The sequence below is a fragment of the Atractosteus spatula genome (assembly GCF_055471065.1).
Source record: "Atractosteus spatula isolate fAtrSpa1 chromosome 17 unlocalized genomic scaffold, fAtrSpa1.hap1 SUPER_17_unloc_2, whole genome shotgun sequence".
In the NCBI taxonomy this organism is placed as follows: domain Eukaryota; kingdom Metazoa; phylum Chordata; class Actinopteri; order Semionotiformes; family Lepisosteidae; genus Atractosteus; species Atractosteus spatula.
The window spans coordinates 172,501-195,000 of NW_028296634.1; the positions used below are offsets into that span (position 1 = coordinate 172,501).

The 22,500-nt window shown below is 38.9% G+C and overlaps 1 protein-coding gene across 1 annotated transcript; it reads left to right on the top strand.

Moving 5' to 3' along the window:
* The first annotated feature begins 16,230 nt into the window (after positions 1 to 16,230).
* Positions 16,231 to 19,661, top strand: LOC148810959 (uncharacterized). The gene is made up of 7 exons (XM_088908817.1): positions 16,231 to 16,433; positions 16,878 to 17,025; positions 17,241 to 17,416; positions 17,520 to 17,641; positions 18,589 to 18,645; positions 18,749 to 18,940; positions 19,036 to 19,661. Exons 1-7 carry the CDS (start codon positions 16,231 to 16,233, stop codon positions 19,659 to 19,661), a joined length of 1,524 nt encoding a protein of 507 aa, XP_088764943.1.
* Positions 19,662 to 22,500: the final 2,839 nt, after the last annotated feature.

Sequence of the window (22,500 nt, forward strand, 5' to 3'; positions counted from 1 at the left end):
CCCAGGGCAGTAAGCAGTCTGAGGATATATTTCCAGACGGCATAGAGCAGTGAAGCAGTGAAGTAGTGCAACACACTGGATCATTATATTATTAGAATCTATTTGTTTAACATGCACGGGTCTGTCTCAATGGATGCAGTGCTCCTGAAAGGGCTCTCAAACCCTGCATTTCAGATGATTAGCTGTATCCCTCACATGTGGCACCTCAGAATGACTTCTACTTTATTCTGCTTAAATTATTACATTATACATAATTTGAGTTCATTTTTAAAAGTAAAAGGTAATGAAAGGAATGAAAGATATGTAGCAATCACATTGTAACAGGGGTGACAGTGACTTTTTGCTTGTACTAAGCATTAGTACCTAAGTCCACTAATGGACTTCTGGTACCTTTAGGGTACAGTGTTCCCTGAAGGGCTCTCAAACCCCGCATTTCAGATGCATAGCTGTATCGCTGATGTGTTGCACCTCAGAATCACTTTTAAACCTTACCTCTGGTATCTTTAATCCCTATTGCTCAACACATGGTGAAAGTATCGCATACATGTGTCTGAAAATGAGCAATGGGCCCCTGAGAGACTCATTTGCCTGTTTCACAAATGATCACATTTGACTAGAGATTCTGTTTGGGATTCAGTTGTGCATTCTGACAGCAATCCCTTTCAAAAAACGATACATTCTGGATGAGTTCAAAGTTGCAGGAACACTGTATTTAGGATGTCTTTGCAGATATTCTGTGTCTCTAGCTTCAACACAGTGATATATATATATGCTCACTGATTTTTTGGTACATGCCCAAGTCAATAATCATTATGAGGATTTATTTCCAGATGTGCTAGAGGTAGTGTTGTGAAATACTTCATCACACTGGATTGCAGGTTTAAACCCCCTGCACTCTTACTCCTTAAAAACCAACAAATGCAGATATGTAGCAATCACATTGTAACAGGGGTGACAGTGACTTAATGCTTGTACTAAGCATTAGTACCAAAGTCCACTAGTGGACTTCTGGTACCTTTAGGGTACGGTGTTCCTTGAAGGGCTCTCAAACCCCGCATTTCAGATGCCTAGCTGTATCGCTGATGTGTTGCACCTCAGAATCACTTTTAAACCTTACATCTGGTATCTTTAATCCCTATTGCTCAACACATGGTGAAAGTATCGCATACATGTGTCTGAAAATGAGCAATGGGCCCCTGAGAGACTCATTTGCCTGTTTCACAAATGATCACATTTGACTAGAGATTCTGTTTGGGATTCAGTTGTGCATTCTGACAGCAATCCCTTTCAAAAAACGATACATTCTGGATGAGTTCAAAGGTGCAGGAACACTGTATTTAGGATGTCTTTGCAGATATTCTGTGTCTCTAGCTTCAACACAGTGATATATATATATATATGCTCACTGATTTTTTGGTACATGCCAAGGGCAATAATCATTATGAGGATTTATTTCCAGATGTGCTAGAGGTAGTGTTGTGAAATACTTCAACACACTGGATTGCGGGTTTAAACCCCCTGCACTCTTACTCGTTAAAAACCAACAAATGCAATTCACTACTAAAAATTACTGCATTTTCTCCTAGAAAGAGCTCTCAATTAATGAAATGCCCCATTGAACTGGCCCTGATTATACAATGCAAGGAGAAGTCTTCTAAGCCAATACTTGTAACCAGAAAGAGGCTGTATTTCAATTATACAATATACAAAACAATACCATTTAACACAAAGATATAGTCCACACCTCAGCATGCACATGATGAGATTCTTGATATTAGATTAGTAAAAACAATATCAATGCACTGAGAGACACTTAAGAATAAAGATGCATCAGCCTGACTGCATATTAGTTTTAAAGGGTTATCAGCAAATGCATTTAAAAGAAAAAATGTAAAGTCTTACCTCTTGATCGTAGTGGTGATTCAATATCCAGGACCTTAGTCAAGTCTCAGAGTTACTGTACCTCCTGTCTCAATTACAGGTGAAAAGTGAAAGGTATATTGCACTCAGCAGAAAGTTACCCCGAGCAAAGATTCCACCCATCCCAGAAAACAGCACTCCCCTTTGGCAAAGCAGTGGGTGGAGGAAGCCTTTGCTACCATTATCAAACACAGAAATCGTTATAATTTAATTTTAAAAACATGGCTAAGCATGGGTTTAAAGTATATTCAACGGTGCAGGTGCATTCAAAGAAATAGAGTTTCCCAAGCCCTCAGAAAGAATTACCATTTCTAAAGATGTCTAGTTTCAAGCATTAACATCCAAACTACCTGTCTTAGCTGGAGCAGGGAGTTTGCTAAGCCACCTGAAAGAATTACCATATCCAAAGATGTCTAGTTTCAAGCATTACCATCCAAAGTACCTGTCTTAGCTGGGCCAGGTAGTTTGCCAAGCCATGTGAAAGAATTACCATTTCCAAAGAAGTCTGTTGTAAGCCAGGTTCAATCATGACCATCCAAAGTACCGGTCGTCCCTTTGGGCGAGAGGGTTTCCTGTGTGTCTAGGATGTGTTCTTCCCTTAAACTTGGCCCTGATTATACAATAAAGGATAAGTAACCAGAAAGAGGTGGTATTTCGATTTTACAGTACATAAAAAATACATACATTCCACAGTGTTACAATATCACATTCCTGATATTAGATTAATTAAAAATATCAAGGCACTGAGGCTAATTAATAAAGATGCTTTTGACTGACTGGACCTTGGAGCAAGGTGTGTAAATTACAACAGACATCTTTAGAAATGGTAAATCTTTCAGGTGGCTTGGCAAATTTACTGCCCCACCTAAGACAGATACTTTGGATGTTAATGCTTGAAACTAGACATCACAACTGATCGTATTTTACTAGAGATTCTGTTTGGGATTCAGATGTGCATTCGGACAGCAATCCCTTTCAAGAAATGATACGTTCTGGATGAGGTCAAAGGTGCTGGAACACTGTATTTCGGATGCGAATGTGTGTCTGCATTTGTTGGTTTTTAAGGAGTAAGAGTGCAGGGGGTTTAAACCTGCAATCCAGTGTGATGAAGTATTTCACAACACTACCTCTAGCACATCTGGAAATAAATCCTCATAATGATTATTGCCCTGGGCATGTACCAAAAAATCAGTGAGCATATATATATATATATCACTGTGTTGAAGCTAGAGACACAGAATGACTGCAAACACATCATAAATACAGTGTTCCTGCAACTTTGAACTCATCCAGAATGTATCGTTTTTTGAAAGGGATTGCAGTCAGAATGCACAACTGAATCCCAAACAGAATCTCTAGTCAAATATGTTCATTTGTGAAACAGGCAAATGAGTCTCTCATGGGCCCATTGCTCTTTTTCAGACACATGTATGCAATACTTTTACCATGCGTTGAGCAATAGGGATTAAAGATACCAGATGTAAGGTTTAAAAGTGATTCTGAGGTGCAACACATCAGCGATACAGCTAGGCATCTGAAATGCGGGGTTTGAGAGCCCTTCAGGGAACACCGTACCCTAAAGGTACCAGAAGTCAACTAGTGGACTTAGGTACTAATGCTTAGTACAAGCATTAAGTCACTGCCACCCCTGTTACAATGTGATTGCTTCATATCTTCCATTCCTTTCATTACCTTTTACTTTTAAAAATGAACTCAAATTGTGTATAATGTAATAATTTAAGTAGAATAAAGTAGAAGTCATTCTGAGGTGCCACATGTGAGGGATACAGCTAGGCATCTGAAATGCAGGGTTTGAGAGCCCTTTAAGGAGCACTGCATCCATTGAGACAGACCCGTGCATGTTAAACAAATACATTCTAATAATGTAATGATCCAGTGTGTTGCACTACTTCACTGCTTCACTGCTCTATGCCGTCTGGAAATAAATCCTCAGACTGCTTACTGCCCTGGGCATGTACCAAGACATTACAGGAGCACATCTATATATGCCACTGCCCTGGGCATGTACCAAGACATTACAGGAGACACACAATCGCATCCGAAATACAGTGTTCCAGCACCTTTGACCTCATCCAGAACGTATCATTTCTTGAAAGGGATTGCTGTCAGAATGCACAACTGAATCCCAAACAGAATCTCTAGTCAAATATGATCATTTGTGAAACAGGCAAATGAGTCTCTCAGGGGCCCATTGCTCATTTTCAGACACATGTATGCAATACTTTTACCATGCGTTGGGCAATAGGGATTAAAGATACCAGAGGTAAGGTTTAAAAGTGATTCTGAGGTGCAACACATCAGCGATACAGCTAGGCATCTGAAATGCGGGGTTTGAGAGCCCTTCAGGGAACACCGTACCCTAAAGGTACCAGAAGTTTACTAGTACAAGAATTAAGTCACAGTCATCCCTGTTACAATGTGATTGCTACATATCTGCATTTGTTGGTTTTTAAGGAGTAAGAGTGCAGGGGGTTTAAACCTGCAATCCAGTGTGATGAAGTATTTCACAACACTACCTCTAGCACATCTGGAAATAAATCCTCATAATGATTATTGCCCTGGGCATGTACCAAAAAATCAGTGAGCATATATATATATATAAACACATCCTAAATACAGTGCTCCTGCACCTAACCGTAACCCTAACCTACCTAATGATTTAAGTAGAATAGATTCTTATAATGTAATGATAAAGTGTGTTGCACTACTTCACTGCATCAAAGCTGTATGCCGTCTGGAAATAAATCCTCAGTCTACTTATTGCCCTGGGCATGTACCTATAAATCACTGAGCATATATATATATATCACTGTGTTGAAGCTAGAGACACAGAATCACTGCAAACACATCCTAAACACAGTGTTCTTGCACCTTTGACCTCATCCAGAACGTAACATTCTTCGAAAGGGATTGCTGTCCAAATGCACATCTGAATCCCAAACAGAATCTCTAGTAAAATATGATAATTTGTGAAACAGGCAAATGAGTGTCACAGGGGCCCATTCCTTATTGTTAGACACATATATACAAAGCTTTCACCATGCATTAAGCAATAGGGATTATAGACACCACAGGTAAGGTTAGAAGTCATTCTGAGGTGCCACATTTGAAGGATACAGCTAGGCATCTGAAATGCAGGGTTTGAGAGCCCTTCAGGAGCAATGCATCCTTTGAGACACACCTGTGCATGTTAAACAAATGATCATTTCCTTCAGCATTAGGGACTAAATATACTAAACGTATGATTCTAAAATGTTATTTTCACATATATTAATGTAATGTAATGCTTATGCTTTATAAACAAATCTAATTAAAAAAAGCTTAAGTTTTGTATTTATCTTGTACCATAGAACATGATTTTCTTTGTATTTCAAGCCCACAAAGTGTGCAAATGACGCACTACATGATATAAGGACGATTATCACATGCATATCGATATTATCTTTCTTATGAAAATGCATTCCTTTCATTACCTTTTACTTTTTAAAATGAACTCAAATTGTGTATAATGTAATAATTTAAGTAGAATAGATTCTAATCATATAATGATCCAGTGTGTTGCACTAGTTCACTGCTTCACTGCTCTATGCCGTCTGGAAATAAATCCTCAGACTGCTTACTGCCCTGGGCATGTACCAAGAAATTACAGGAACACATCAATATACAGTATATCACTGCGTTGAAGCAGGAGACACACAATCGCATCCTAAATACAGTGTTCCAGCACCTTTGACCTCATCCAGAACGTATCATTTCTTGAAAGGGATTGCTGTCCGAATGCACATCTGAATCCTAAACAGAATCTCTAGTAAAATACGATCAGTTGTGATGTCTAGTTTCAAGCATTAACATCCAAAGTACTTGTCTTAGGTGGGGCAGTAAATTTGCCAAGCCACCTGAAAGAATTACCATTTCTACAAATGTCTGTTGTAATTTACACACCTTGCTCCAAGGTCCAGTCAGTCAAAAGCATCTTTATTAATTAGCTTCAGTACCTTGATATTTTTTATTAATCTAATATCAGGAATCTCACCATGTGCACGCTGAGCTGTGGAATATATGTATTTTTTATGTACTGTAAAATTGAAATACCACCTCTTTCTGGTTACTTATCCTTTATTGTATAATCAGGGCCAAGTTTAAGGGAAGAACACATCCTAGACACACAGGAAACCCTCTCGCCCAAAGGGACGACCGGTACTTTGGATGGTCATGATTGAACCTGGCTTACAACAGACTTCTTTGGAAATGGTAATTCTTTCACATGGCTTGGCAAACTACCTGGCCCAGCTAAGACAGGTACTTTGGATGGTAATGCTTGAAACTAGACATCTTTGGATATGGTAATTCTTTCAGGTGGCTTAGCAAACTCCCTGCTCCAGCTAAGACAGGTAGTTTGGATGTTAATGCTTGAAACTAGACATCTTTAGAAATGGTAATTCTTTCTGAGGGCTTGGGAAACTCTATTTCTTTGAATGCACCTGCACCGTTGAATATACTTTAAACCCATGCTTAGCCATGTTTTTAAAATTAAATTATAACGATTTCTGTGTTTGATAATGGTAGCAAAGGCTTCCTCCACCCACTGCTTTGCCAAAGGGGAGTGCTGTTTTCTGGGATGGGTGGAATCTTTGCTCGGGGTAACTTTCTGCTGAGTGCAATATACCTTTCACTTTTCACCTGTAATTGAGACAGGAGGTACAGTAACTCTGAGACTTGACTAAGGTCCTGGATATTGAATCACCACTACGATCAAGAGGTAAGACTTTACATTTTTTCTTTTAAATGCATTAGCTGATAACCCTTTAAAACTAATATGCAGTCAGGCTGATGCATCTTTATTCTTAAGCGTCTCTCAGTGCATTGATATTGTTTTTACTAATCTAATATCAAGAATCTCATCATGTGCATGCTGAGGTGTGGACTATATCTTTGTGTTAAATGGTATTGTTTTGTATATTGTATAATTGAAATACAGCCTCTTTCTGGTTACAAGTATTGGCTTAGAAGACTTCTCCTTGCATTGTATAATCAGGGCCAGTTCAATGGGGCATTTCATTAATTGAGAGCTCTTTCTAGGAGAAAATGCAGTAATTTTTAGTAGTGAATTGCATTTGTTGGTTTTTAACGAGTAAGAGTGCAGGGGGTTTAAACCCGCAATCCAGTGTGTTGAAGTATTTCACAACACTACCTCTAGCACATCTGGAAATAAATCCTCATAATGATTATTGCCCTTGGCATGTACCAAAAAATCAGTGAGCATATATATATATATCACTGTGTTGAAGCTAGAGACACAGAATATCTGCAAAGACATCCTAAATACAGTGTTCCTGCACCTTTGAACTCATCCAGAATGTATCGTTTTTTGAAAGGGATTGCTGTCAGAATGCACAACTGAATCCCAAACAGAATCTCTAGTCAAATGTGATCATTTGTGAAACAGGCAAATGAGTCTCTCAGGGGCCCATTGCTCATTTTCAGACACATGTATGCGATACTTTCACCATGTGTTGAGCAATAGGGATTAAAGATACCAGATGTAAGGTTTAAAAGTGATTCTGAGGTGCAACACATCAGCGATACAGCTAGGCATCTGAAATGCGGGGTTTGAGAGCCCTTCAAGGAACACCGTACCCTAAAGGTACCAGAAGTCCACTAGTGGACTTTGGTACTAATGCTTAGTACAAGCATTAAGTCACTGTCACCCCTGTTACAATGTGATTGCTACATATCTGCATTTGTTGGTTTTTAAGGAGTAAGAGTGCAGGGGGTTTAAACCTGCAATCCAGTGTGATGAAGTATTTCACAACACTACCTCTAGCACATCTGGAAATAAATCCTCATAATGATTATTGACTTGGGCATGTACCAAAAAATCAGTGAGCATATATATATATCACTGTGTTGAAGCTAGAGACACAGAATATCTGCAAAGACATCCTAAATACAGTGTTCCTGCAACTTTGAACTCATCCAGAATGTATCGTTTTTTGAAAGGGATTGCAGTCAGAATGCACAACTGAATCCCAAACAGAATCTCTAGTCAAATATGTTCATTTGTGAAACAGGCAAATGAGTCTCTCAGGGGCCCATTGCTCATTTTCAGACACATGTATGCGATACTTTTACCATGCTTGAGCAATAGGGATTAAAGATACCAGAGGTAAGGTTTAAAAGTGATTCTGAGGTGCAACACATCAGCGATACAGCTAGGCATCTGAAATGCGGGGTTTGAGAGCCCTTCAGGGAGCACCGTACCCTAAAGGTACCAGAAGTCCACTAGTGGACTTAGGTACTAATGCTTAATACAAGCATTAAGTCACTGTCACTCCTGTTACAATGTGATTGCTATATATCTTCCATTCCTTTCATTACCTTTTACTTTTTAAAATGAACTCAAATTGTGTATAATGTAATAATTTAAGTAGAATAAAGTAGAAGTCATTCTGAGGTGCCACATGTGAGGGATACAGCTAAGCATCTGAAATGTAGGGTTTGAGAGCCCTTTCAGGAGCACTGCATCCATTGAGACAGACCCGTGCATGTTAAACAAATGATCATTTCTTTCAGCATTAGAGACTAAATATACTAAACGTATGATGCTAAAACGTTATTTTCACATATATTAATGTAATAAATGATTGCTTATGCTTTATAAACAAATCTAATTAAAATAAAAGCTTAAGTTTTGTATTTATCTTTTACCATAGAACATGATTTTCTTTGTATTTCAAGCTCACAAAGTGACCAAATGACGCACTACATGATATAAGGAAGATTATCACATGCATATCGGTATTATCTTTCTTATGAAAATGCATTCCTTTCATTACCTTTTACTTTTAAAATGAACTCCAATTGTGTAGAATGTAATAATTTAAGTAGAATAGATTAAAATAATATAATGATCCAGTATGTTGCACTGGCCTGGTCAGCCTGGCCTGGGGGATGGTGCACATAGCACTTTCAGTGCTGGAGGTGTTAATGGGGGAGGTGTTGGTGATTGGCAGCTGTGGGGGATGGCTGGGTGAGTAGCTATCAGGGTTTGTAGCTTTTCCTTTGCATCTTGTCCTCTGTGGCCATGATTAAGAGGGACGGCCGGGGGCATTCGTATTGCATTCGTAAATTGCATTTGTTGGTTTTTAAGGAGTAATAGTGCAGGGGGTTTAAACCTGCAATCCAGTGTGATGAAGTATTTCACAACACTACCTCTAGCACATCTGGAAATAAAACCTCATAATGATTATTGCCCTGGGCATGTACCAAAAGATCAGGGAGCATATATATATATCACTGTGTTGAAGCTAGAGATACAGAATAACTGCAAACACATCCTAAATACAGTGTTCCTGCACCTTTGAACTCATCCAGAATGTATCGTTTTTTGAAAGGGATTGCTGTCAGAATGCACAACTGAATCCCAAACAGAATCTCTAGTCAAATATGATCATTTGTGAAACAGGCAAATGAGTCTCTCAGGGGCCCATTGCTCATTTTCAGACACATGTATGCGATACTTTTACCATGCGTTGAGCAATAGGGATTAAAGATACCAGAGGTAAGGTTTAAAAGTGATTCTGAGGTGCAACACATCAGCGATACAGCTAGGCATCTGAAATGCGGGGTTTGAGAGCCCTTCAGGGAGCACCGTACCCTAAAGGTACCAGAAGTCCACTAGTGGACTTAGGTACTAATGCTTAATACAAGCATTAAGTCACTGTCACCTCTGTTACAATGTGATTGCTACATATCTTCCATTCCTTTCATTACCTTTTACTTTTTAAAATGAACTCAAATTGTGTATAATGTAATAATTTAAGTAGAATAAAGTAGAAGTCATTCTGAGGTGCCACATGTGAGGGATACAGCTAAGCATCTGAAATGTAGGGTTTGAGAGCCCTTTCAGGAGCACTGCATCCATTGAGACAGACCCGTGCATGTTAAACAAATGATCATTTCTTTCAGCATTAGAGACTAAATATACTAAACGTATGATGCTAAAACGTTATTTTCACATATATTAATGTAATAAATGATTGCTTATGCTTTATAAACAAATCTAATTAAAATAAAAGCTTAAGATTTGTATTTATCTTGTACCATTGAACATGATTTTCTTTGTATTTCAAGCCCACAAAGTGACCAAATGACGCACTACATGATATAAGGAAGATTATCACATGCATATCGGTATTATCTTTCTTATGAAAATGCATTCCTTTCATTACCATTTACTTTTAAAATGAACTCCAATTGTGTAGAATGTAATAATTTAAGTAGAATAGATTCTAATAATATAATGATCAAGTGTGTTGCACTGGCCTGGTCAGCCTGGCCTGGGGGATGGTGCACATAGCACTTTCAGTGCTGGAGGTGTTAATGGGGGAGGTGTTGGAGATTGGCAGCTGTGGGGGATGGCTGGGTGAGTAGCTGTCAGGGTTTGTAGCTTTTCCTTTGCATCTTGTCCTCTGGGGCCATGATTAAGAGGGACGGCCGGGGGCATTCGTATTGCATTCGTAAATTGCATTTGTTGGTTTTTAAGGAGTAAGAGTGCAGGGGGTTTAAACCTGCAATCCAGTGTGTTAAAGTATTTCACAACACTACCTCTAGCACATCTGGAAATAAATCCTCATAATGATAATTGCCCTGGGCATGTACCAAAAAATCAGTGAGCATATATATATATATCACTGTGTTGAAGCTAGAGACACAGAATAACTGCAAACACATCATAAATACAGTGTTCCTGCACTTTGAACTCATCCAGAATGTATCGTTTTTTGAAAGGGATTGCAGTCAGAATGCACAACTGAATCCCAAACAGAATCTCTAGTCAAATATGTTCATTTGTGAAACAGGCAAATGAGTCTCTCAGGGGCCCATTGCTCATTTTCAGACACATGTATGCAATACTTTTACCATGCGTTGAGCAATAGGGATTAAAGATACCAGATGTAAGGTTTAAAAGTGATTCTGAGGTGCAACACATCAGCGATACAGCTAGGCATCTGAAATGCGGGGTTTGAGAGCCCTTCAAGGAACACCGTACCCTAAAGGTACCAGAAGTTTACTAGTGCAAACATTAAGTCACTGTAACCCCTGTTACTATGTGATTGCTACATATCTGCATTTGTTGGTTTTTAAGGAGTAAGAGTGCAGGGGGTTTAAACCTGCAATCCAGTGTGATGAAGTATTTCACAACACTACCTCTAGCACATCTGGAAATAAATCCTCATAATGATTATTGCCCTGGGCATGTACCAAAAAATCAGTGAGCATATATATATATATATCACTGTGTTGAAGCTAGAGACACAGAATAACTGCAAACACATCATAAATACAGTGTTCCTGCAACTTTGAACTCATCCAGAATGTATAGTTTTTTGAAAGGGATTGCTGTCAGAATGCACAACTGAATCCCAAACAGAATCTCTAGTCAAATGTGATCATTTGTGAAACAGGCAAATGAGTCTCTCAGGGGCCCATTGCTCATTTTCAGACACATGTATGCGATACTTTTACCATGCGTTGAGCAATAGGGATTAAAGATACCAGAGGTAAGGTTTAAAAGTGATTCTGAGGTGCAACACATCAGCGATACAGCTAGGCATCTGAAATGCGGGGTTTGAGAGCCCTTCAGGGAACACCGTACCCTAAAGGTACCAGAAGTCCACTAGTGGACTTAGGTACTGATGCTTAGTACAAGCATTAAGTCACTGTCACCCCTGTTACAATGTGATTGCTACATATCTTTCATTCCTTTCATTACCTTTTACTTTTAAAAATGAACTCAAATTGTGTATAATGTAATAATTTAAGCAGAATAACGTAGAAGTCATTCTGAGGTGCCACATGTGAGGGATACAGCTAGGCATCTGAAATGCAGGGTTTGAGGGCCCTTTCAGGAGCACTGCATCCATTGAGACAGACCCGTGCATGTTAAACAAATAGATTCTAATAATATAATGATCCAGTGTGTTGCACTACTTCACTGCTTCACTGCTCTACGCCGTCTGGAAATATATCCTCAGACTGCTTACTGCCCTGGGCATGTACCAAGACATTACAGGAGAACATCTATATATGCCTCTGCGTTGAAGCAGGAGACACACATTTGCATCCGAAATACAGTGTTCCGGCACCTTTGACCTCATCCAGAACGTATCATTTCTTGAAAGGGATTGCTGTCCGAATGCACATCTGAATCCCAAACAGAATCTCTAGTAAAATACGATCAGTTGTGATGTCTAGTTTCAAGCATTAACATCCAAAGTATCTGTCTTAGGTGGGGCAGTAAATTTGCCAAGCCACCTGAAAGAATTACTTTTTCTAAAGATGTCTGTTGTAATTTACACACCTTGCTCCAAGGTCCAGTCAGTCAAAAGCATCTTTGTTAATTAGCCTCAGTGCCTTGATATTTTTAATTAATCTAATATCAGGAATATCACCATGTGCATGCTGAGCTGTGGAATGTATGTATTTTTTATGTACTGTAAAATCGAAATACCTCCTCTTTCTGATTACTTATCCTTTATTGTATAATCAGGGCCAAATAAATCTAAATCAGTGTCACCTGCTGGGTTCAAAACGCCTTCAGGAGACACCAAATAGGAGGCACTGGACTATAAATACCCATCCATGTTATAACACACTCACCAAGGGTTTTTTAGTTTAACTCTGAGCTTTGAGATATTTAATACCTATGGTACCCATATTCACCCTTTATTTAAGGGAAGTACACATCCTAGACACACAGGAAACCCTCTCGCCCCAAGGGACGACCAGTACTTTGGATGGTCATGATTGAACCTGGCTTACAACAGACTTCTTTGGAAATGGTAATTCTTTCACATGGCTTGGCAAACTACCTGGCCCAGCTAAGACAGGTACTTTGGATGTTAATGCTTGAAACTAGACATCTTTGGATATGGTAATTCTTTCAGGTTGCTTAGCAAGCTCCCTGCTCCAGCTAAGACAGGTAGTTTGGATGTTAATGCTTGAAACTAGACATCTTTAGAAATGGTAATTCTTTCTGAGGGCTTGGGAAACTCTATTTCTTTGAATGCACCTGCACCGTTGAATATACTTTAAACCCATGCTTAGCCATGTTTTTAAAATTAAATTATAACGATTTCTGTGTTTGATAATGGTAGCAAAGGCTTCCTCCACCCACTGCTTTGCCAAAGGGGAGTGCTGTTTTCTGGGATGGGTAGAGTCTTTGCTCGGGGTAACTTTCTGCTGAGTGCAATATACCTTTCACTTTTCACCTGCAATCGAGACAGGAGGTACAGTAACTCTGAGACTTGACTAAGGTCCTGGATATTGAATCACCACTACGATCAAGAGGTAAGACTTTACATTTTTACTTTTAAATGCATTTGCTGATAACCTTTTAAAACTAATATGCAGTTAGGCAGATGCATCTTTATTCTTAAGCGTCTCTCAGTGCATTTATATTGTTTTTACTAATCTAATATCAAGAATATCACTGTGTTGAAGCTAGAGACACAGAATATCTGCAAACACATCCTAAATACAGTGTTCCTGCACCTTTGAACTCATCCAGAATGTATCGTTTTTTGAAAGGGATTGCTGTCAGAATGCACAACTGAATCCCAAACAGAATCTCTAGTCAAATGTGATCATTTGTGAATCAGGCAAATGAGTCTCTCAGGGGCCCATCGCTCATTTTCAGACACATGTATGCAATACTTTCACCATGTGTTGAGCAATAGGGATTAAAGATACCAGATGTAAGGTTTAAAAGTGATTCTGAGGTGCAACACATCAGCGATACAGCTGGGCATCTGAAATGCGGGGTTTGAGAGCCCTTCAGGGAACACCGTACCCTAAAGGTACCAGAAGTCCACTAGTGGACTTAGGTACTAATGCTTAGTACAAGCAAAAAGTCACTGTCACCCCTGTTACAATGTGATTGCTACATATCTTTCATTCCTTTCATTACCCTTTACTTTTAAAAATGAACTCAAATTGTGTATAATGTAATAATTTAAGTAGAATAAAGTAGAAGTCATTCTGAGGTGCCACATGTGAGGGATACAGCTAGGCATCTGAAATGCAGGGTTTGAGAGCCCTTTCAGGAGCACTGCATCCATTGAGACAGACCCGTGCATGTTAAACAAATAGATTCTAATAATATAATGATCCAGTGTGTTGCACTACTTCACTGCTTCACTGCTCTATGCCGTCTGGAAATAAATCCTCAGACTGCTTACTGCCCTGGGCATGTACCAAGAAATTACAGGAGCACATCAATATACAGTATATCACTGCGTTGAAGCAGGAGACACACAATCGCATCCTAAATACAGTGTTCCGGCACCTTTGACCTCATCCAGAACGTATCATTTCTTGAAAGGGATTGCTGTCCGAATGCACATCTGAATCCCAAACAGAATCTCTAGTAAAATACGATCAGTTGTGATGTCTAGTTTCAAGCATTAACATCCAAAGTACCTGTCTTAGGTGGGGCAGTAAATTTGCCAAGCCACCTGAAAGAATTACCATTTCTAAAGATGTCTGTTGTAATTTACACACCTTGCTCCAAGGTCCAGTCAGTCAAAAGCATCTTTATTAATTAGCCTCAGTGCCTTGATATTTTTTATTAATCTAATATCTAATATCTAATCTAATAGCATGTGCATGCTGAGCTGTGGAAAGTATGTATTTTTTTATGTACTGTAAAATCGAAATACCACCTCTTTCTGGTTACTTATCCTTTATTGTATAATCAGGGCCAAGTAAAACTAAATCAGTGTCACCTGCTGGGTTCAAAACGCCTTCAGGGGACACCAAATAGGAGGCACTGGACTATAAATACCCATCCATGTTATAACACACTTACCAAGGGTTTTTTAGTTTAACTCTGAGCTTTGAGAGATTTAATACCTATGGTACCCATATTCACCCTTTATTTAAGGGAAGTACACATCCTAGACACACAGGAAACCCTCTCGCCCCAAGGGACGACCGGTACTTTGGATGGTCATGATTGAACCTGGCTTACAACAGACTTCTTTGGAAATGGTAATTCTTTCACATGGCTTGGCAAACTACCTGGCCCAGCTAAGACAGGTACTTTGGATGTTAATGCTTGAAGCTAGACATCTTTGGATATGGTAATTCTTTCAGGTGGCTTAGCAAACTCCCTGCTCCAGCTAAGACAGGTACTTTGGATGTTAATGCTTGAAACTAGACATCTTTAGAAATGGCAATTCTTTCTGAGGGCTTGGGAAACTCTATTTCTTTGAATGCACTTGCACCGTTGAATATACTTTAAACCCATGCTTAGCCATGTTTTTAAAATTAAATTATAACGATTTCTGTGTTTGATAATGGTAGCAAAGGCTTCCTCCACCCACTGCTTTGCCAAAGGGGAGTGCTGTTTTCTGGGAGGGGTGGAGTCTTTGCTCGGGGTAACTTTCTGCTGAGTGCAATATAACTTTCACTTTTCACCTGCAATCGAGACAGGAGGTACAGTAACTCTGAGACTTGACTAAGGTCCTGGATATTGAATCACCACTACGATCAAGAGGTAAGACTTTATATTTTTACTTTTAAATGCATTTGCTGATAACCTTTTAAAACTAATATGCAGTCAGGCAGATGCATCTTTATTCTTAAGCGTCTCTCAGTGCATTGATATTGTTTTTACTAATCTAATATCAAGAATCTCATCATGTGATTAATTGATTAATTGCAATAGTGTAACTGCAAATGAATATAGATGAGAATGTATGTTTGTTCATATGCAATGGCATGAGCAGTTTCTCATTGCAGTGGATTTTCAGGGCCAATTCATCTTCCATCTTATACTGAATATGAAAGGTAGTTGTTTCTATATGGACTCAGTCTTTGGAATTTGTATATATATATATTTCAGTGATCCCTCAGCCATTCCTTCTGTATTGTAATTCAATTTCTCTTTTAAAATTCCTTCCCCACTTCTAGGACCTGCAGTTGCTGAACTCCACAATGGCTCCTATTGGAAAGTCTGTGACTGAGACCAAGTAAGTGTTCACTTTTTTATGAAACCATTATTTATTTTGGAGCAATGACCAATTCTTATATAAATACAATGAAATCATTATGCTCAAACTATGAGAGAGAAAATTAAGGATAATTTAAGAAATCAGTCTTAGCTTGTTTCTATACACAGATGGTATAATTTATTTTCAAAGGAAACCCGCGAGGATTCCCCTGGTGTGCAAGATGTGCCTGAATACTTTTGATCAGCTTCCTGCTCACTTGAAGAGGGCGTGTATGAAGCACGCCACGGCAGAAGAGATCAGGATGGCCTCTCAACAGGCGAGGGAGGACATGATGAATCACCTGAAGAACGGGGTCATCGTGGATTACCACAGAATAGAAATTGTGTCTGGTGAGGCAAACAGGATAGCGGTTGTAAGACTGCTAGAGTCCTCGGGCCTTTTTGTACGTGGGAAGCCTGAAGACACATTGGCATGGTGAGATATTTTTAATATGTAAGGCTTCTGTAGTTTCTTTTTGAAATCATTGTTACAACATATTATGTAAAAGCATGTTGAAAAGAATCTACCTGCATTCCAGCGGCCCTGAGCAAGAGGCCACTGTCCAGGAGGAAGAGATGCCAGAGGCTGCTCCAGAAACTGAAGCAGAAGCGGAGGAGGAAGGGGAAGATGGGGAACAGTAAGACTCTCTGCTCAATAGGGTTTCTAGTGCTTTATTTTTTATTTGCACGTTGTATGTATAAAATTAGATTTTGTTTCACAGAGGCAAGAAAAAATGTAGCCTTAATTGGGATGTCAGTGAATTGGTAGATATACACATTCACACAGGGCCACATCTAAAGCCATTTTCTCCCAGAAGCCAACTAAGAAAACGGAAACACTTATAATACATGTAATTGTCCATGTGTCTTATATCTACAGGGTGTCAGTTAAAGGTAATCTAAAAGCTCTCCGAAAAAGAGTTGCCCTGGCTGGACTTTACAGAAAACACTCTCTTGATTCTCCTCTCCTGGCTGGCTTTAAACAATACCTTATCCAGGGCCTGGGAATGGTAAACTGCTCCAAGGAGGTAGGTATTTGGTACATGGTTTTACTCGGCTTAAACTTCACAGGATGTTGGTCATAAAAATAATGACTTTCTCTATATATGTTTTTCAGGTTGAAAATGTCTCCAGGTTCCTGTTTTTTATGGATCCATCAGATGTTTCCTTAAGTTTTCTGAAGGACATTTCCAAAATGCAGACATTTGTTTCCCAGTTGAAGATGACTGGGTTGTCTCACCAGACCATTGCAGGTTATATCATTAATATCAGCAGATTCCTGCTCTTCATCCGAAAAAACACTAACCTGCAAGTGGAGGATCCCAGTCTAGCTAAGAGTTTAATAGACTTCCAGAGCAATCTAAAGGATATAAAAAAGAGAAACAACAAGAGTGTCAGACAGGAAATAACCAGAAAGAGGTACTTTACTTATTAAATGTTGGTTCAACTTGTACTTGCTTTTCTATTCAAACACATGAATTTTGCCTTTTGGAGGCTGATAGTATTGTTCTCTCTCCCCCAGACTAACACAGCTGCAGAGTCCTCCACCTAAACTAAGCGATTGCTTGAAGGTGTTGAGTGTTGCAAAGAAAGATGTGCAGCGGATACTGGGCAAGACACACGCCTCTGCAGACATCACCACAAGTGAACGGATTGTTGTGATGCTTTACCTGCAGGCCATTCTCCAGCTGAAGCACCTTCAGCGCCCAGGGGTGGTAAAGAATATGACAGTAAGCATCCCTTCATACAACCAAGAATTTTGATTATAGATGTTCTTTTCGAGAAATTGTTTTTAATTAATATTTGTACTAAAAAAATCTTCTGAATTCAGGTCCTGGATTGGATACGGCGAAAAATTGTTGTGAATAAAAGTGGGCAAAACAGGGTAATAATCTCTGTCAAAGAGCGCATGGCTGCAACTCAGCGACTAGCTTCCTTTGCACTAAATGAAGAAGAGGAAAAGGTGAGTTGAAGGTTATATTTTGATATTTCATTGCTAAAAACTGTCTTTAGCATTCAATGGTATGTGAAGAATACTGCATTTAAACTGCATTTTTATTTTTTTTATTTTCTCAGATGTTTCACTGCTACTTCATTAACTTACGCTGTGATGCAAACTGCAGGATGGAAATAGAACATTTTTTTGTGTATGCAGGAGGAGAACCAGTTCACAATCCTACCTATGATCTGCGAAGACTGCATGAGAAGTAAATTGAATTATATAATTATTTTGATGTATTTTCTTTTTACTTTTCTGTGGCTTGAAAACAACTATTTTATATATGTTTGTTTTGCAGGTACCACCTACCACTGATTACTTGCTATGTTGCAAGAAGGGCATTTGAAATGGAAATAAAGAAGCTACCTATTGATCAGAAAACTGTCCTGAATGATTATTTAGGTGTTTCAAATGGAACTGTTGAAAACCTAGCCAGAAGGCTGACAGATGAGGACATGTGCTCAGCCAGCGAACTAATTCATGGCATTGTAGAAGCAGGATCTCTGTAAGTGTCACAGTGATATCCAAATTCAGTATTTGAAAGTCAATATTTAGGATAAACATAAATTTCTCATATTTTTTTAAACTTCAGTTCATCATCAGGAGAGCAATCTTCAGGCTATGGACAAGAACGTACAGCTGCTATACGGTAAGTTTTAATTCAATATCCCTCTTTCAGTTACCTTTTAGCCACTCTGTCTTAGATCTGAGATATTTAAGTTTTCTTTTTATAAATAGGTCCACTGTGGCAGCTGCTGCATATAGATGCCCAAAGATGGATGATGCTGCAGCCTTCCAGAAGCTGATACAGATTTTTCCCGTGACATTAGATGGGCAGCCTCCTAGAAAGAAAGAGCGCCTGAGAGTGACCGGCATTCACGATCGCCACTGTTACAATAGATGGAGAGCTGAGCAGAGGAAAAGGAGGCAACAGAACATATTCGGTAAGAACAGGATTTCTTCCCTTTTTAAAGAGTAATATTTCAAGAGTCTATTACTGGATATATTCTTTGGGTGGATTTCTGATATCTCACTACAGATCAATACAATAGACGGTTACCAACAGAAAGCCAAGTGACCCATTATATAGAAAAAATGGGATGGTCAACCAATACACCAGCTGTGTCCGAGGTACTTCAGAACTGGAAGCCGCATGTAGAAGTCCAACCAAATGGCAAGGACATTGAAAATCTGGTAAAACTCCAAACCTGGAGAGGCCTGCACATCGTTGACGATCCTGTGAAAGGGAAGAAGGTTATAACTTCCAGGCGTTTCCAGAAGGGAGAGGTGGTATGTGATTACCATGGCAAGGTTATCACAAAGACAGCTGGAGAAGCCCTAATGGCACAGATGGCAGAAGGAGACATGGGATATCTATTCTTTTTTGATGGACCTAAACAAAAAATGTGCATTGATTCGCGTGAAGAACACTGCACCTGCCACCCGGATATGGACACAATTGGAAGGCGCATAAATCATTCAAACAAAAAAGCCAACCTCAGACCAATTAAAGAATCTTTTGTAATTGACGAAAAGACTGACATAACAATTCTGTTCTTGGCAAAAAGAGAGATTGTAGTGGGAGAAGAGCTCCTATATGATTACGGTGTCTCCAGGAAGTCGTTTAATGGAGAAGGACAATCTCTGGAGTGGTTGGACGAATGATCATAAAATAAAGCTTTTATCTCCTCTGCCTCTCCACGGCAGAGGAGATCAGGATGACCTCTCAACAGGCGAGGAAGGACATGATAAATCACCTGAAAAACGGGGTCATCGTGGATTACAACAGAATAGAGATCGTGTCTGGTGAGGCAAACAGGACAGTGGTTGTAAGACTGCTGGAGTCCTTGGGCCTTTTTGTACATGGGAAGCCTGAAGACACATTGGCACGGTGAGATATTTTTAATTTGTAAGGCTTCTGTAGTTTCTTTTTGAAATCATTGTTACAACATATTATGTAAAAGCATGTTGAAAAGAATCTACCTAATAAAATAAAATAAATATGCCAACCTGTATCACAATCACAAACCCCTACTCTTAAGGGCGCTCCAGCCCTTCCTGATTTGCCTCATTCCCCGCATCTGTTCCTTGCTCCTACCCTGTTTCAGTTCAACTTTAAAAGCCAGGTGCTCACTTCACTCGAGGCTCTGCACCTGATCTCCGCATCGTGTGAGCCCGGGTCCTGGTTGTGCCTGGCTCCGTTGTGTTTTTAGCTTCCTGCTCCTGTTCCTGTTCCATTTGTTACTGCTAAAAAATGCCACATGCTTTAAACAAAACAAAAAAAGATTTAAAGATGTGAACCATTTCTTAAATTTGTTGACACTATCTGAACAGCACAGCATTCCCAGAATGGACAATGGAGTTTTCAGCAGCATTAGACGGGCAGCCTCTTGGGAAGAGAGAAGGAATGAGACCGACTGGACTTCATTAATGACACCGTTCTTATTGAAAGAGAACAGAAAGATAAGTCTGGATAATAATTCTTACTCTGATTTTATTATTTTCTTTCATTATCTACAAAATAGATTTTTGATAAGCTTCTTTTGAAACTGCCCAACATTACCAAACAGAAGAATGTTTCGGCAGGACACCATTTGTGCATCAAAAGCACTGGAGAGGTATATATGACAGCCTATTTTCTGCCACTGAAATACTAATTGCTTCATTTCAGTTCATCCTTAGGCGAGCAGAAGAAAAAGAAGTTTGATGGAATTAGATGGAATTCCTCTTGGGAAGAAAGATAACAGAGACTGACTGGACTTCAAGAACAGCACCTTTCTGATTCACAGCGAACAGAACACAAAAGATGAGTCTAGGGAACAATTGCTTTATTTTCTTAATTAAAATTTCTGAAAAGTTTAAGGACAACAGCAATGAACATTGTTAATGAGTTAGAGGTTAGATAGACCTGTATTTCCAGTGGTTTGTCATTTCAACAATGTTTTAAAATTGAATTTCTATAAAGTGGACACCCTTGACATACACAAAATGAAACCATTTCATTTTCATTTTGGAGCTAAACTGCAGGAAACATTTTTTCAGTAAACTGTTAAAAGCATATTATGGTCTGAAAGCCAAGATATTATTTGTGACCACATTAATTAATTACTTTTTAAACTGTAAAGCAATAATCTGCCAACATGGCTAGTTTCTATCACTGAGCTGGGATTTCTAGTTACGACAGAGATCAGTTTCTTAAACAGAATAAAATAAAATTGTCTCCATCCTGGAAATTCAGTCACGAATTTGAATAGGGCTTATGGCATTTGATCAGTTTCACAGCCTAATTGTACTGTATTCGTTTTTTAAATGATTCACAATTGTGAATATTAGAAATATTAATGCACAGAGTTCCTTAGGCTTTTATTTTTTAATTTTGTTGTCAACACAATCATAATGATTATGCATATGCTATTTTTTGTAGCTGTCACCTGCCATTCACTACCAGAAAAGATGCAAGGATGTACATGAAGAGGTGTGATGACCACGACGACAGTGCCGTGGCTCAGGACGAAATCACAAATTTTCACCTGCCTAACACCTTTGGAAGAAGAAATCAATAATACAGAAAAACCTCCAAACTATTTTTCTAATTGTATTATGTTAGCATACCCAGAGGGGTTGGGCTGCCAGTTGATCTTGGACCCCTAGAGGTTTTTTTTTCCTCCTAACTAAGGAGTTTTTGGTTCCTCTCCTCAGTTATCTTCTGGCTTTTACTCTTTCACATCATGTATCATCACCCAGCTATGTTAAGTGCCTCAGGTCAACCTTGTTATGAAAGATGTTATATAAAAATCAATTGAATTTAATTGTACTAGTTGTGAATGCTGTCATATTTTATTGCCATAATTTATATAAAAAATAATAAACATTATTGTGCAATTAGCTTTTTCAAGCTTTTGATTATCTATATAATTTCAATACAACTTCTAATTGTGATCATCATGAACAACGACTGCTTCTTGTTTTGGGATTAAAATAATTTTTTATAACTAAAAAATGTATGAAACAAACTGTAAGATTGCAATATATTAAAACTGGCCCCTCATTGTTCTGTGATTCTTACCAATTGTGCAGACCACAGCAGGTCAAAGGAATTCACAGATAACTCTACTCTGAGAATTTGGTAAGTTTAGTGAGGAGTGTTTAGTGAAGCGACCTGGGGTGAATATGATCATTTACCCCAAGTCCAGTAGTAGAAGCACTGTCAAAGTCAATGTCACCCTTGCTACAATGTGATTGCTACATATCTTCATTTGTTGGTTTTTAAGGAGTAAGAGTGCAGAGGGTCTAAATCTGCGATCCAGAGTGTTGAAGTATTTCACAACACTACCTGTAGCCCATCTGGAAATAAATCCTCATTCTGATTATTGCCCTGGGCATGTACCAATAAATCACTGAGCATATATATATATATATCACTGTGTTGAAGCTAGAGACACAGAATCACTGCAAACACATCCTAAATACAGTGCTCCTGCACCTAACCGTAACCCTAACCTAC